Raw genomic sequence first — 18091 nt, forward strand, 5'->3', positions numbered from 1 at the left:
TTTTTTTTTTTTTTTTTTTTTTTTTTTTTTTTTGACAGAGCTTCGTTCTGTCACTGAGGATAGAGTGCAGTGGTGTGATCTTGGCTCACTGCAACCTCTGCTTCCTGGATTCAAGCAATCCTCGCACCTCAGCCTCCCGAATAGCTGGGACTACAGGTGCATGCCACCACACCCGGCTAATTTTTGTATTTTTTGTAGAGACAGGGTTTCCCCATATGACCCAGGCTGGTGTTCAACTCCTGAGCTCAAGATATTCACCCACCTCAGCCTCCCAAAGTATGGGGATTACAGGCATGAGCCACTGCGTCTGCCCTCATTTACCTTTTAAAAATTAAGGTAAGGACAGGCACAGTGGCTCATGCCTGGAATCCCAGCACTTTGGGAGGCTGAGGCAGGAGAATCGCTGGAGCCCAGAAGTTCAAGGCTGTAGTGACCTATGATGGCACCACTGTACTACAGCGCAGGCAGTAGAGTGAGACTGGCTCACACACAAAAACAAACAAAAACAAACAACAACAAAAAAGTAAATAATCAGAAAACTTCAACACTTTATTGTTAAATTGTTAAAACGATTGTTAGTGTTTGTCACTTTACAAGTGACCCTAATAAATTACATTTCTAAAGTACTGAATTCTGTTAATGTATAGAAAAGACACCTGGGCCACTCTAGTAATAAAATCTTTATTCTCCACAACAGCCACTCTTACAGCTAGCAGAGAAACACTTTAGGAAAGGTGTGGCTTTTTGTGGTGAAATGGCAGGAATAGCTCTTGTACTACTGTCTCCATGTAAGCCTAGTAGAGGCAGATTTTTTTTTTTTTTTTTAAGAGAAACACCAATAAATGGGAGGCAGCTGGTATAGTGCGAGGGCATGTGATTCTGTGCTCCACATAAACTAGGTTCCTGGTTCATCGACAAGGATGTGCGGAGTTGTAAAGTTCATTTTGAAGGATAAATGTTAATTCTGGCATTTATTGACCATCCACTGCAAGCAATATGCCTAACAGTTTGTAAATCCCAATATGAAAGAAAAAATCTCATTCAAGAATTGTAACACAAGTGAACATATTGATTACTTATTTTAGAAACAGGGTCTTGCTATGTTGCTCAGGCTGGTCTCGAACTCCGGGGCCCAAGTTATTTTCCTGCCTCAGCCTCCCAAGTAGCTGGGAATACTAACTATTGTATTGCCTGCTAACCTGGCTATAAGGGGATGTATTTATTCTCAGAATATTTATTGAGCGCCCACTATGTGTCACACTGTTCTAGGGGCTGGAGATGCAGCAATAAAGACAATAAAAGTTCTTGTCCCTTTTGTTCATGATTTAGAGGTGCGGCTTACTTTTTAGTGATGGAGGTTACAATCTAGTGAAATGGTGATTTGCAGCATGGGGTATTTTTAGAGTGCTTGATTTAGTTTTCTTTTTATTTAAAAATACATTGTTGCCATCACTTTTGCAAGTGGAGTAGTTCTTATCAGTCTCTTTGAGGATCCATCCAGTTGAGGCATTTAAAAACATCACAATGCCTTAGACTTGTAAGAGACCTTAGTTGTGACAGTAGTTTTAACTCCTTTATTTTACATATGAAAAAAAGGAAGTGATTTAGCTGAGTTTACCCACTGCATTACTGAGAGGTTAAAGACTAGGCCTCAAATCTCGTTCTCTTGTATACTTTCCTCAATCATACTCCTCGTGGTTCCTGGTTTCCGAATTCGGGTCTGAATCATAAGAAGCTACATTTGCAAAAAGTACAGATAGTACAATGAGTTTAGAGACTGCTATGTAAATGGAGTGACTTGGTTAATCAGAAAGAAGATGCGGTGAAAGACATTCGTCTCAGGATACCTGAGCTCTAACCCTGGCCTATTCATTAAAGAAAAACCATTTAACCTGGGCCCTAACTTCCTTGTCTTTAAAATGAAGGGCTAGACTATGGATTTACAATGGCTCAACTTACGATTTTTCTACTTTACGATGGGTTTATCGGTGTACCAAATGCATTTTCGATTTATGATATTTTTTATTTAAGATGGATTTATCGGGAAGTATCCCCATTCTAAATCGAAGAGCATCTGCAGTCAATGAGGCCATGTGCATAGCACTTTGAGTCCTTTAAAATATGTATCTACGTACAGGGATTTACAAAGTGCCTGGCACATAGTGCTAAAAAAAATATTTATTTATTTATTTAGAGGCGGAGTCTCGCTCTGTCGCCCAGGCTGGAGTGCAGTGGCACGATCTCGGCTCACTGCACCCTCCGACTCCCGGGTTCAAGCAATTCTCTCTGCCTCAGCCTCCCGAGTAGTTGAGATTACAGGCACCCGCCACCACGCCAGGCTAATTTTTGTATATTTTTTAGTAGAGATGGGGTTTCACCAAGTTGGCCAGGCTGGTCTTGAACTCCTGACCTCAGGTGATCCGCCCGCCTCCACCTCCCAAAGTGCTGGGATTACACACGTGAGCCACCGCGCCCGGCCAAAAAATATTATTTTATTATTAATCGTACAACAATCTCATATAGATGCCATTCAGAAGATGAAAACGTTGAGAATTACAGAAATTAAGCAATACTTCCAAGATCTATCAGCTAAGAAAGAGGGGAAGCAGGCTGAGAACCCTGGACTTCTGACTGTACCATTTCCTTTGTAGTTTAGCTATGAAATTATCATTTTACATGAATTCGGAATTGATGTAAACCTAGAAAGATGGACAGAAACAGCACAGTTAAAGAGGGATCTAGTTTATGCAGAAGTAACCCATGTGCATTGTCAGGAGGCAGCTTTTCTCATGGGAGAGGGATGCAGAGGTAGGGAAAATGTGTGAAGCCTTTAAATGCCAGGCTAAGGAGTGTGGGAGTCGTTAGTGGTTCTTGATCAGAGTGGTGGCATAATATTAACAGCATTTTATTATTCATCTGGTTGTGGACTACTGAATCGATTGGGGAGGTGGAAGTGGAGCTTCGGAGACCAGTTTGATGGCTGTTGCTGGAGTCTGGAGTATGAGGACCTTTATTTAGTATATTGAGGTAAAGAGACCTGGGAAGGTGTTCTTTTGTTAGCAGACAGCGTTGAGGGGACATGCAAACTCCTTATATTTAAAAAGGCCTTATGAGTATGTATTGGGTTTCTTTCAAAAGCAGCTACTGCAGAGGCCTGAGAGGCCAAAAGGGCGCCTTTGGAATTAGAGCAGAGTTAGACTCCTGGCTTTGTCATTTTCTAATTATGTAGCCCAGAGGAAGTCACCTAACCTCTCTTGAGTCTTGATTTTGATTCCTCTAAGTTAGGGGTGACAAGCCCTACTTGTTTGAGCATCTGTGTAGCGCTTTAAGGCATCTAGCAATGGCGCTGCGTGTTGGTTCCCGCCTTCCCCGTGGTGTCCTGCAGGCGGGGACTGAGTAGCTAAGGACGGCGGAGGCCAGGAAAGTCGTTCTACCTGGAGACCCCGGGCTGGCACTTCTGTCCAGACCTGGACAGGCCTCCGAATGCCAGACCTTGGACCACGCTTCGCACGGGATGACTGAGCATCCCAAGCCAGTCGGTGGGACAGATATTTTCCTCCTCAGAGGAGCTCTGGAGCGCGCGGCAGCCCCTGGCAGCCGTGGGTACCGAGAGGGCAACAGGGCAACAGTGCGGTGAGGCGGCGCCGGCTCCCGAGGCCGAGGCGTCCACCTCCGCACCGCCCGCCGGCTAACTCGCCGCGGGTGCTGGGCCGCGCTGGCCGCGTTTGAAGTCTCCGGCGCGGCTGCTGGTTGGCGGGCGCGGGTCACGTGCGCCCAGGCAGGAGTTTCCCCGACAGCTGGAGGCTGCGTGGGATCCGGCGGCGGCTCCCGAGCGCGGCGGTGCGGCCTTCCCCGCCCCCTTCCTCCCTCCTCCCCCGCCCGCTTCCGCCCGGCTTATTATCCTCCTTATTGACAAACAGAGCGGCCGCGGCGGCGACTCTCAGCGTGCGTTGATAGCCAAGCCATGGGAGACAAGAAGAGCCCCACCAGGTAACAGCGCCCGGGCCCCGGGGCCCGGACTGTGCGGGCGGCAGGGCCCTGGTGCAGGGCTTCGGGTGGCTGCCTCGCTCGCCGCCCGGGCACCGGGGCGAGCACGGGGGCGGCGCCGCTGGTGTGCGAGTGCTGCCGCGTGAGGGGGCCGGCGCCGGCCGCCCCACAATGGAGCCGCGATGGCGGCGGCTACCGGAGCGGCAGCCCGGGTGTCAAAGCGGCTGTGGCGGCGGCGAGTGCGGCCGGGCTCGCGCCCTGCCTCTTCCTGACTTCCTTCCCCCTTGGAGCCGGAGCGCGGCGCGCCGAGGGCCCGCCGGGGGCCCGCCGGGCGGGGGTCGCGGAATTGGGGCGGGGGGCGGGGCGGGGGCGGCCGCGGGCCCCGGGCGCCGGGCGCGGCCTGCTGGTGACCCCGCGCCGCGTCGTGTCCGGGTTGTGTCCTGCAGGCCGAAGCGGCAGCCGAAGCCGTCCTCGGATGAGGGTTACTGGGACTGTAGCGTCTGCACCTTCCGGAACAGCGCCGAGGCCTTCAAGTGCATGATGTGCGATGTGCGGAAGGGCACCTCCACCCGGTGAGTCCCAGGCCTGCCCCGCGCGCCGCCGGCTGGCGGGGTGACGACCAGGGGACGCCCCTGCGGCTGCCGCCCCCTCCCATGACATTCGCGGACCCGGCGGGAGGAGGCGAGACGGAGGTGGCTGTGGCGATAGGAACTGGGTCACATTGATCGCAACCCAGGCGATGGTTTGCGGTGAGGGGTAATTGAAGAGGCTGTAAGGTTTTTTGCTGCCAAGAGAGAATAAATTATTTATGGGAGGCATTAGCTACTGCGATTTAATTCGTATCGCCGTGTGTAATGTCCCTCTCCCGACTCTGGGTATAAAAATGTTGGCTGCATTGTTGTGTTAGTGTGTAGGGATCAAGGAAAACCCATAAAATCCTCTTTAGGAGCAAAGGATGTAATTTAATTTCGTTCCTAAAAAAAGAAAACTATCTGATTGCAGAATACACAATATATTAAACTTCTTTTCTATATGGACTTCTGGAAGGGTCAGATCAAGGTTTTATTTAGTGTTTTTATTCCAGTTCTCTAATATTTTATAAATAAGTAGTTGGAGATGAGCCCAGTCACAGGAACAGATTTTTACTGAAAGTACCTGCATATCTTTAGTTTGATTAAATGGCAGTCTCTTAGACAAATGAGATGAAAAGATCTCTGCCCATTTTCAGACTTTATTTATTGTAAGCTTGCAGTATAATAACTCTGTTTTTTAAAACACGACTTTGAATTAAGTGGATAAAGAAAATCATCCAGGAAATTCAGTCTGGCATTCTTAATCTGTCAGCACTTAGTTATCGAGCTCCTTGATTTTTATAGGAAGGTACCCTTTGAATTAAATATAATCCTGTGATTTATTACTTAATATGTAGAGAAGATATATATTTTGATGTTACAAAGTTAGAGACTAAACTATAACAATAAGCATACTAATCTATCTTACTGTTGCTTTAAAAAAGGCATATATGATATTGACATATGCAAATATTCAGTAGACGTTAGATTTCTAAAAAATGTGATCTTGATTTTTTTTTAAAACACTACAGAATTTTATTAAGTTTGAAATGTAGAGACAGGAATGGTTGACAGTAACTTATTTGAAAATTTTCTCAGTGAAGCTCGCTGGCTTTGACATGCTTATTTTTTGTAAATATTATATGCTTTTTGTATATTCCCACAATGGATAAAATATTTTGTACATTTTTCATATTCAAAAAGAAAATTTTCAAACATATTCTAAATTTAAGGGATTACAGCAGAACATTCCAAAAAGAAAAAAGTATATACTAAAATGATTGTGGTTACTAATTTTGGACCCATTTATTCTCATTTACAGTGGATAAAATATTTTGAACATTTTTTATGCTCAGAAAGCCAACTTTTAGGCATGCTAAATTTAAGGGATTACAACAGAACATTCCAAAAAGAAAAAAAGTATTTGCTAAAATGATTGTGGTTACTATTTTTGGACCCGTGTTTTGTGATTTAAGTATTTTGAAAAGCAGAGTATCTTAATGGCTGTGTAAGGTTGGAGTTGGTTTAGAGTGTATTTGTATATCCGTGTTAGTACTTTGTGCTTTTTAAAATGCTTAGTAAACAATATTTAGAAAATTCGTTTTTTGGAGGCAGGAACATTAAAGTGGAGACAATTATTATAATCTTGATCTCTGGTACTATATATTATTGCTTTTTGTTGTTCCCTCTCTATTTTCTTGTAGCCATTAGAAAAATACTGAAACTAGAAGAGCCTATATGTTTATTTGCAGGGACAGCAAGGAAGGGGGGAAGCTGGTGTCCTACTCCACAGCCAGTCTTGGGGTTAGAGGAACCCTGAGAAATAGAGTAGGTGGTGGCAGCTCAGAAGAGAAGAAACAGGCTGAATACCTGGCACCTGGAAGAAGAAGGAATATAGTACACAGGGGAGTTGGCCCAGGACAGAGAAGTGGGCCTAGTTTAAAAGAGGCTTGAGGCCCACCTGGGGGCCCCTGACTTTTTTTTTGTTTTTAACCGGTACATCCGAGCTCTTGTAGATCCAATTTTTAGTGGTGGAAACATTACTTGAGGAGGACTCAGAGAAGCATTGTCATTTGGATTGAAACTGAAGAGGCTCTGGGCAACTCACCAGAAATCTAAGGGACACTGTGTTCCTGAAAGTAAGTGTTCTACACTACGACCCTCTCAGCTTCTTCCTTCCTCTCTCTGAATTGTCTCTTCTCTTTTGATTTTGGCTCTAAGTTAAACCTAAGAGCTCTAATTTCTCTGTTATCTGTTATTTTCCTAGTGGTTTCTGAAATTCAGGGTAGAATCCATGTTTGTATAGAACAGTGTGGAACAGGGTATTGTTAATAGAGAAGATACTGATTACATCACAGAATATTAATATTTTCCTCTCTGGTAATGTTAGAAAAACAAGATTAAAGGACTGCAGAATGCTGTTGAGAAGCAAAAGTTTCAGTAGTTGGAAGGAATAATTCTCCATAATTGACATATTAATTAACAGTTAGGGTAATTTCCAGAGTAAGGTTGGCAAGTACTAAAGCTGGGACTGGATAGCAGCAGAGCAGAAGGATGCAGTTTGCTGATGTTTTGTTTGTGTGACCCATAGATGGGATTTGAATCCTTTGGGTCAGACTGACCTTTGAACTGATTCTGCCTCATTGCCAGATGTTAGGCCAAGTCTAAGCCATTCTAGACATTTGAAAAACTTTTTTCTTTTTAAACCTGCGGAGAAGATTGAGTCCTTGTTCTACCTTTAAAGTATTTTTTTTTCTTTTTTCTTTTTTGAGATAAGATCTCATTCTGTTGCCCTGGGTTGCAGTGGCATCATCCAGGCTCACTGCAGCCTCAAACTCCCAGGTTCAAGGGATCCTCTCACCTCAGCCTCCCAAGTAGCTGGAACTACAGATGCACGCCATCACGTGTGGCTAATTTTCTTATTTTTTTGTAGAGATGGGGATCTTTGTGTTGCCTAGGCTAGTCTCAAACTCCTGAGCTCGAGTGATCCTCCCACGTTGGCCTCCCAAAGAACTGGGATTATAGGAGTGAGCCACCCACCATTCTGGTCCCTTTAAAGTTTTTATTGACAATATTTTTTTTTCTTTAAGGAATATTAAGTTCAAATTCTTTATATTGCAACAGAAGCCCATTTCCTTTGGGTTATATATCCATGATAGGTCATGTCTTTCTATAGAATGAAGTTACATTCATGGCATGTATTTCAAAATAAAACAATTTGTTGTAGCTTCAGTTCCTCAATTTTTAATTTTATTTTATATTTTGGGGTACATGTGCATGTTATTGGGTATATTGCAGAGTCAGGGAATTGGGCTTCTAGTGTACCCTTTATCCAAATAGTGAACATTATATCCAACAGGTAATTATTCAGTCCCTCACTCCAAAATTTTTTACATTGTGCTTTTGTGAGAGAAACAGTAGTAAATGTCAAACTGACAGGAAAATTTTTAGAAGGAAAAAAATTCCACGGTGACAAATTATTTTCAAGATGCTGCACAGTGTTTATATCTGAAGTTTCTTTTCTGTCTTTCTTTTTTTTTTGGAGGGGGGCCGGAATTTGAGACAGAATCTTGCTCTGTCGTCCAGGCTGGAGTACAGTGGTGTGACCTCGGCTCACTGCAACCTCTGCCTCCCAGGTTCAAGCAATTTGCGTGCCTCAGCCTCTGTAGTAGCTGGGATTACAGGTGCCCGCCACCACGCCAGGCCAATTTTTGTATTTGTAGTAGAGATGGGGTTTCACTATGCTGGCCAGGCTGGTCTCAAACTCCTGACCTCAGGTGATCCGTCTGCCTTGTCCTCCCGAAGTGCTGGGATTACAGGAGTGAGACACCATGCCCAGCCTGTCTGAAGTTTCTTATAAGGCAAGAAATGTCCCAAATATAAATGCAAGAAACTTTAGGAAATTAAGGATCATTCTTGACTGGGCCTAATGGCCCACATGTGTAAGCCCAGCACTTTGGGAGGCTGAGACAGGAGGATTTCTTGAGGCCAGGAGTTTGAGACCAACCTGGGCAACACAGTGAGATCTTGTCTCTACTACAAATAAAAAAAATTATCTGGGTGTGGTGGTGCACGCCTGTGGTCCCAGCTACTCAGGGGGCTGAAGTGGGAGGATCCCTTGAGCCCCAGAGTTTGAGGTTGCAGTGAACTGTGATCATACCACTGCATTCCAGCCTGGGCAACAGAGTGAGACCCTGTCTCAAGAACAAAAAACATTCTGAATCATCAGAGAAAATGAAATATTAAATATTAAGGATAGTCTGTATGAGGGTGATAATCAATGTGTGATGATGGAAATTAAGACTGGTGTCTTACTGCTACTTCACCTAGGAGTGGACAGTTACTTTGCTTGATTCAGGTAGCAAATATTTAGAAATGAAAATGATAGAATTATTGGTTTGGGTTTTAAACTGTGGTCTAAATGGTTCATACCAGGGTTTCAAATGTAACAGGTAATGTTACATTTTCTTAGAGGATATTGTAACAGTCCTTTAGGTTTCGCATAGGTGTTATTTTAGAGAGCTATGAAAAAGATTTCACATAGTAGAAAGAGTAGAAAAAAATATGTGAAAGAAAAGATTTCACATAATAACTAGGTGTTATTCTAGTATGAGTTTGGTAACCTGGGTTCATACTTCATTTCATATCAACCGTTTCAATATTCAGCATTCTGCAAATGTTTATTGAGCATCTTATTTAAGGGCTGAGTTGGATACTAGACATACAGTGGTGAGCAGAATGGATTTTTTTGTTTCTTTAAAATTTTACGGTTTTGCAAATCAGAACCACTTTAACTGTACCAAGCTCCATATGTGAGGTTTAGTGTTAGTAGATCTTTCCTTTAAGTGTAGGCTGAAGAGGTGGAACTTTTTCATTAAAAATATATAGTGTTTATAACTGAACACAGTATTATGGTTAGGTAAAAAGAATGAGTTATTTCAGCTTCTGTTAAAAGCAGACTATAAAATTCACGTTCTGAAAGAAGCTTAAACCAACTATCATCTGGTAGAAATCTTTTCAGCATTGTTGTTTTCTTGTCATACTTGCTTTCTGTCTTCAAATTTGAGGTTTGGCACTGATTCTCCTAGACCTTTTGTGTAGGAATGGGAGAAAAAAATTGAGGACCATCTACATAAGTCCTTTTTAAAGAAATGCAGGGTTCCTGAGCCCCCTCCTGTCTATCTGAGGAGCCTTTCTAGCAACCATTTAGTTGTTCAGAGACTCCTTATTCTAGGAGATTTCTTACTTGTTTGTTTTTTGTCCGCTGTCTTAGAGGACTCACACTAGTTAATTGTATGTGGGTAAATTTTACAAGCGATTAGTGTTTGTATAGTCCGGATATCAGAGTGGTTTTCAAAGTATAGTCTGAGGGACACTGAGAGTCCCTGATATCTTTTTAGTTGAACCTTTCTATGAGGTTCACACTGTTTTTATAATAATATGAAAATGTTATTTGCTTTTTTCACTGTGATGGTGCAGAGGCAATGGTGGGTAAAACTGCCAGCACTTTAGCATGAATCAAAGCAGCGGCACCAAATTGCTATCTTCATTGTAATTTTCACCACCATGTACATGAATGCAGTAAGAATAATGCCCGTTTGAATTAAGAATATCCTTGAAGCAGTAAAATTTACTAATTTTATTACATCTCATATTTTAAAAAATATTTTGTCTGACAAAATGGGAACTACACATAAAGCACTTACACTGTATACCAAAGTATAGCGGTTAAGAGAAAGCACGTGTGTAGTTTATCTTGCAAGCAGAACTAGTCTTTTTGTCATACAACATCATTTTTACTTGAAAGACTACCTGAAATACCATAGTTATTCAGACTTGGATATTTAGCATATATTTTCTTGAAAGTGAATATATTCAAGAAATATATCACTTCAAGGAAAACATTTGATAGTATATGTTGCCAGTGATAATCACTCAAGTGAAAATTAGAATTTTTGAAAATTTGTAGCAACAATGAGCTTTAGAGTTTCTGTGTATAAAGACTTTTATGAGAAGATTAGTGGTGATATCAATGAATGTAATTTTTGACATTTTACCATGAAATGTGTCAGCATTTGGAAAATATGCATAACTCAGCAAACAAATGGTTCCTAGTTACCAATGTTTGATTTTATAAAACTGTAATGGGTAATCCATTCGAAGTACAAAATACCAACAGATTTTAAGGGAACACTGTAAACTTCATTGATGTGGTTTCAGATTTCACATTGCACTAACCTTTGAGAAACAACTGTGTTTTTATGTAGTATCAAAGAATAACATCTGTAATTATCTGAAAATGCTATTAAGCTACTTATCTCTTTTCAACTATATATCTGTGAGAGTGCAGATTTTCTTAATATTTTTGGACTAAAACAGCGTATTGCAACAAATCGAATGCTGAGACAGATGTGACAATCCAGATGTCTTCTACTAAGCCAGATGTTAGAGGTTTGCAAAAATATACAGTGCCACTCTTCATACAAAATACCTTTGTTTTGGAAAATAATAAGTTTTAAAAATAAAAATATGTCATTTAATATGTGATGTGTTTATTTTTTAAATGAACTTATATATTTAGATTTTTGTCAGTTTTTATTTGTAATATAGTAAATATCGATATATGACCCATATTAAGAAAAACAAAAAACAAAAAAAACTCTTAAATTTTAAAAGTGTAAATGATCCTAAGACCAAAAAGTTTGTGAACTGCTGGTCTAGAGTTTATTGGCTTGGGTTTCTACATGTAATGGATTTACTTTAGTAAGTGTTCTTTTTATTTCCTTTACAGTGTGAGGCCTGACAACTAGTATCCTAGTTGTTTAACTCAGTGGCCAATCTCACTCATCTTTTGATGTCTCCTCCAAAGTATTTGATGTTATTGGCCCTTTTTTAATTGAAACTCTCCTTCCTTGATGTCTCTAACACTCCTTTTTCGTAGATTTCTATGTATATCTCTGAAACCCATTTCTGCCTCCCCAAACCTGGTATCTGTATATTCTTTACTTTGTATGTGGCATAAACTCCTTTCTGGAACCTCAGCTAGAAACCATCATTGTCTCAACTTTGATTCTAATTTGTGGTCATCCTTCTTGTCCTTTCTCTGGATTTTTCTCTTAAATATATCCTTTTTCCAGTTTATGTAGTTACAGTTCAGAAGCCCGTATCACTTCTCTCATGAGCTATTGGACAAATTGGTCTCTCCTTTGGAATGCTACTAACATTATCTTCATTGTCTTCTTTGAAACCTATCTGATTATGTTGGTCCCTGTATATTAAAAAACAATTGAGTCCTGTTAGTGGCTGCTGAATAAAAGCTGAGATCCTGAGTATAGTGTTCAAGGCTATAATAATAATCTATCCCTACACTACCTTCCTAGCTTCATTTCCTGCTGCTTATCCCAATCCTGTGTTGTGTCAGCACTGAATTATTTTTATCATATGGTACTTTTCTTTTTCTTTTTCTTTTTTTTTGGAGACAGAGTCTCACTCTGTTGCCAGGCTGGAGTGCAGTGGCACGACCTTGGCTCACTGCAATCTCTGCCTCCCAGATTCAAGCGATTCTCCTGCCTCAGCCTCCTGAGTAGCTGGGATTACAGGCGTGCACCACCATACCCAGCTAATTTTTGTATTTTTAGTAGAGACAGGGTTTCACCATGTTGGCCAGGATGGTCACCATCTCCTGACCTCATGATCCGCCTGCCTCAGCCTCCCAAAGTGCTGTGATTACAGGCGTGAGCCACCATATGATACTTTTCAAAGAGGCCCTCTAGGATTACTGTCCCTCCACCCCTTGGTATCATACCGATTCTATGTAGTAGAGTCAGTCACGCACTCCATAATGACATTTTGGTCAGTGGGGGACCACGTATATAGTCCCATAAAATTATAATACCATATTTTTACTCTACTTTTTCTATGTTTAGATACAAATACTTACCGTGGTGTTACAATTACCTGCAGCATTCTGTATAGTAACATCCTGTGCAGGTTTGTAACCTCAGAGCAATAGGCTCTACCATATAGCCTAGGTATGTAGTAGGCTGTACCATCTGGGTTTGTATAAGTACATTCTGTGATGTTCCCACAATGAAATCACCTAACGATGCATTTTTCAGAACATATCCCTGTCATTAAATGATGCATGGCTGTATGTGTATGTAATTATTCCTGGCGAATCACTATATTGTAGTACAATTGTCTAGACACTTACCTGCCTTACAGGACAGAGACTGTCTTATTCACTTTGGTATTCCTAGAAGCTAATAAAATACCTGAAGTATTGTAGATATTTAAATGTTTTCAATTAATGTTTATGCAAATTTGACTGTTACTATTTGACACCTGACATTGCTTTTCCAATAATTTTGAACATTATGTTTGTAAAAATATTATCAAACTTTTTTGTCTCTAAGTTGTAGGTATAAATCGTTTTAGCATTATTTATTTATTTATTTTCTGAGACAGGGTTTCACTCTATTGCCCAGGGTGGAGTGCAGTGGTGTGGATATAGCTTACTGCAGTCTTAACCTCCCTGGTTCAAGTGGTCCCCCCACCTTAGCCTCCCAAGTAGCTGGGAGTATAGGAGTGTGCCACTATGTCTGGTTAATTTTTAAATTTTTGGTAAAGAGGGGGTATCTCCCTATGTTGCCCAGTCTGGTTTCGAACTCCTGGGCCAAAGCAATACTCTCACCTTGGTCTCCAAAATGTTGGGATTACAAGCATGAGCCACTGCACCCAACTGTTTTAGCATTATTTCAAGGATGATATTGTACACGAACACCTTAGCATTTTTAAGGAACAACTTTGGCAAGTTGTATATTATTGTTATGATCTCATTTGTGGCCACTTATTAGGTCTTATTTTTCAGATTGTTGAAATTTATATAATATAGCTAAAAATAAAGTATTTCTTGACTAAAACCAATGAAGTCTTGAAAGTGTACAGCGTATTAAGAAATATATTGTATATTCCATTGCTACAAGGAGAATAAAATATCTAGGAATACAACTTACAAGGGATGTGAAGGATCTCTTCAAGAAGAACTACAAACCACTGCTCAAGGAAATAAGAGAGGACATAAACAAGTGGAAAAACATTCCATGCTCGTAGATAGGAAGAATCAATATTGTGAAAATGGCCATACTTCCCAAAGTAATTTATAGATTCAGTGCTATCCCCATCCAGCTACCATTGACTTTCTTCACAGAATTAAAAAAACTAATTTAAATTTCATATGGAACCAAAAAAAGCCTGTTTACCCAAGACGATCCTATGGAAAAACAAAACAAAACAAAACAAAAAACAAAGCTGGAGCCATCATGCTACCTGACTTCAAACTGTACTTCAAGGCTACAGTAACCAAAACAGCATGGTACTGATACCAAAACAGAGATACAGACCAATGGAACAGAACAGAGGCCTCAGAAATAACACCACCCATCTACAATCATCTGATCTTTGACAAACCTGACAAAAACAAACACTGGGGAAAGGATTCCCTATTTAATAAATGGTATTGGGTAAACTGGCTAGCCATATACAGAAAACTGAAACTGGATCCCTTCCTTACACCTTAGACAAAATTAACTCAAGATCGGTTAAAGACTTAAACATAAGACCTAAAACCATAAAAACCCTAGAAGAAAACTAGGCAATACCATTCAGGACATAGACATGGGCAAAGACTTTATGACTAAAACACCAAAAGCAATGGCAAAAAAAAGCCAAAATTGACAGATGAGATCTTATTGAACTAAACAGCTTCTGTACAGCAAAATAAACTATCATCAGAGTGAACAGGCAACCTATAGAATTGGAGAAAATTTTTTGCCATCTGTCCATCTGATAGCCAGAATATACAAAGAAGTTAAATTTACGAGAAAAAAACAACCCCATCAAAAACTGGGCAAAGGATATAAAAAGACACTTCTCAAAAGAAGACATTTATGTGGCTGACAAACATGAAAAACTCATCACTAGTCATTAGAGAAATGCACATCAAACTACAATGAGATACTATCTCATGCCAGTTAGAATGGCGATCATTAAAAAGTCTGGAAACAACAGATGCTGGAGAGGATGTGGAGAAAAAGGAACGCTTTTACACTGTTGGTGGGAGTGTAAATTAGTTCAACCATTGTGGAAGACAGTGTGGTGATTCCTCAGGGATCTAGAACCAGAAATACCATTTGACCCAGAAGTCTCATTACTGGGTATATACCTAAAGGATTATAAATCATTCTACTATAAAGACACATGCACACGTATGTTTATTGCAGCACTATTCACAAAAGCAAAGACTTGGAACCAACCCAAATGCTCATCAATGATAGACTGGATAAAGAAAATATGGCATGTATATACCATGGAATACTATGCAGCCATAAAAAGGATGAGTTCATGTCCTTTGCAAGGACGTAGATGAAACTGGATCCATCATTCTCAGCAAACTAACACAGGATCAGAAAACCAAACACCACATATTCTCACTCATAAGTGGGAGTTGAACAATGAGAACACATGGACACAGGGAGGGGAACATCACACACTGGGGCCTGTCCTGGGGTGGGAGACTAGAGGAGGGATAGCATTAGGAGAATTACCTAATGTAGATGACAGGTTGATGAGTGCAGCAAACCATTGTAGCACGTGTGTACCTGTGTAACAGACCTGCAGGTTCTGTGCATGTATCCCAGAACTAAAGTATAATAAAATAAATATGTTGTATTCTTCACCTAAATTGTTAGTTTTCTGTTGAATGATTTTTAAAGTTAAGGTAGACATCAAGGGCCTATCAGAAACTAAAATATATTATAAATGCATGCTTACTGGGAAACATGCAATGAATTATGCTAGGACTACAAAATTGTGGATGAAACCCAATGCTAGCCTTTAAGGGTTTGAATTCTAGCACAGAAGATAGGTAATATTTGCTAGTGAGTAAATGCAAGGAGTTGAGAATGGATTTTCCAACATAGTTCTAGTTTTTGGAGAAGTCTGTGCTTATATGAAATCAGGTATTATTGTGGCTATTATTTATTTTACTTTAACATCTGGGATACATGTGCAGAAAGTGCAGGTTTGTTACATAGATACACATGTGCTGTGGTAGTTTGCTGCACCTATCAACCCATCATTTAGGTTTTAAGCCTTGCATGCATTAGGTATTTGTCCTGATGCTCTGCCTCCTCTTGCCCCCCCCACTCCCCGACAGGCCCCAACGTGTGACGTTCCCCTCCCTGTGTCCATGTGTTCTCATTGTTCAACTCCCACTTATGAGTAAGAACATTTGGTGTTTGGTTTTCTGTTTCTGTGTTAATTTGCTGAGAATGATGGTTTCCAGTTTCATCCATGTCCCTGTAAAGGACACGAACTCACCTTTTTTTATGGTCGCATGTGGCATTATTAATAAAGCACTTTTGGTGGGGTGAGGTGGCTCACACCTGATGTAATCCCAGCACTTTCGCAGGCTGGGGCAGGAGGATTGCTTGAGCCTAGGAGTTCAAGACTAGCCTGGGCAACATAGCGAGACCCCGTCTGTACAAATAAATAAATATAAATAAAGCACTTTTGGTAAAATGTGCTTTAACATCATGGCCAATTTCCAGTTTGATTACTGTCTCCCCTAAGAAATTTCAGCCAAATTATGTTCTTTGAAACAGCTGGCACTTCATTGCTGGGTAAAGCCTTTTCTTTATCTATTCATTTGTATATGTGTGTGTGTGTGTGTGTGTGTATTTTTTTTTTAAAAGAAACTGCTGTTTTTAAGATGATAGTTATATAATTGATGTAAAATTTCAGTAGACTGAAATTTCCTACATAGTATGCTGGCTCTATATGTAACTTTGAAGGAAGGAGGAATAAGCAAAGAAACCTTTCACTCAACTATGGTAGTTTTATGAACCTCCGTCAAACAACTCGGGTTTCAATCTAGGCTTTAATATTAATTATGTGACTGGATTTCTACCTTCCTCACCAGTTGCATAGGGTTGTTTGATGAGCAAATTAAAGTATATATAGGAAAACATTCTGAGCACAGTAAAGCACTGCACAAGTGACAGATAATGAAAGACACAGCTTTTACTGAGTTTCCAACACCAGAAACTACCAATGGTAACAAAAAAAAAAAAAAAAAAAAAAAAAAGAATTTGATAGCAATAAATTACAAGCCACCATTTATTCTTTAACATTAATGGCCACTATTTACTGAGCACTTACTGTGTGTCAGCCACTGTGATAATGGCTTTACCATTTAATCTTCTCAACAATGAGAATTAAAACCATTTAATCTTCTCAACAATGCTTTTGAAAGAAAAGAAAAAAAAAAAAACCCTGAATATCATGCTGGCGATCATTGCCAATATAACCAATAAAATAGATAACTTATGAAACATATACTAAACAATAATGTAACCCTAGTATAAAATTATTTTATTTACAATATAGATGATTCCTGGGATGATTTTTCAAGTATTGAATATATATAAATTTAACGATCCTGCCCTTTTATGTAAGCACACTTGTGAAGTGCTTTACTGTATTGAGAGTGCTTTCCTCTGTGTCCTTCTATTTGCTCATCAAACCGTCCCCTGTATGGCTGGTGAGGAAGATGGTCCGCTAGTCAACGAATTAATGTTAGAGCCTAGATTGAAACCTGGGTTGTGTGATTACTGGTTGATCTTTTCACTCCTTTGTCTTTAATAAAGAGGTTTGTAAAACTGTACTAGTTGAATGAAAGGTTTTTTTGCTTATTTCTCTTTCCTTCAAGGTTAGATATAGGGCCAAAATACTTGGTAGAAAGATTATCATTCTGTGGAATATCAAGCTTTCATTCAAGGATTTGGTGAAACCTTGGTCTTTTTTTCTTTAAGGTATGTTTTCCTTAAATCTTTATAGCTTGGAATAATTACTTATTTAACAAATATTTGTTGAACACCTACAGTTTTTTGTTTATTGGCTTTCATGGTTGTTAAAACGGTACCTTTTGTTACATGAGCTGTGATTTATAATCATGTTTTAAAAGATTCTGTATGTACTTCATTCATTACTGAGAAGTTTAGAGCTATAAGGAACCTTTCAAGTGTTTCTGGAGTGTTTAGTCACATCCTGAGCCAGACAAGTTTTTATTACTTGAAACCTTAATGATAGACGGATAAGGGCATCTTCAGAGGGAAGATCTTGAGAGATTGGGAGTAGAGAGGCTTGTATTAAACTTTTGAAATGAACTGAGACTGCCATTGTTTTCAAAACCTTCTTGTCAGGATTTTCAGCTAAGTTTGGAGGATTCTTAATTGTGGAACTTGGGGAATAACATAATATTTAGGAATCTGCTGGTTGAGGTCTTTTCTATTTGTTGGAACTCGTGGCTCTAGCCTCGCATCCTCTTTGATAGATAAGAAAACAGGCCAGAAGTATTGTGACTTGGGTCAATAGTTGATCAGTGTGAGATTTAGAAATCTGAATTTCCATTCCCTTAAAAAAATTTTTTTTTAAGAGACAGAGTTTTTTTTAAGGCCAGAGTGCAGTGGTAC

General features: G+C 40.2%; 1 protein-coding gene across 4 annotated transcripts in view; it reads left to right on the forward strand.

Moving 5' to 3' along the window:
• Positions 1–3804: 3804 nt before the first annotated feature.
• Positions 3805–18091, forward strand: part of LOC105470127 (YY1 associated factor 2) — a 78769-nt gene continuing 64482 nt past the window's right edge. For 3 of the 4 annotated variants that reach the window (XM_011721907.3, XM_011721905.3, XM_011721904.2), the window contains exons 1-2: positions 3838–3990; positions 4434–4559. In XM_011721907.3, the coding sequence (XP_011720209.1) occupies positions 3965–3990; positions 4434–4559 (152 nt within the window). In that variant the 5' untranslated portion in view covers positions 3838–3964. Of the gene's footprint in view, positions 3991–4433; positions 4560–6310; positions 6569–18091 lie in introns of those variants that run through there. The other variant, XM_071071867.1, reaches the window with a different exon arrangement.

The sequence above is a fragment of the Macaca nemestrina genome, chromosome 10 (assembly GCF_043159975.1).
Source record: "Macaca nemestrina isolate mMacNem1 chromosome 10, mMacNem.hap1, whole genome shotgun sequence".
Classification (NCBI taxonomy): Eukaryota; Metazoa; Chordata; class Mammalia; order Primates; family Cercopithecidae; genus Macaca; species Macaca nemestrina.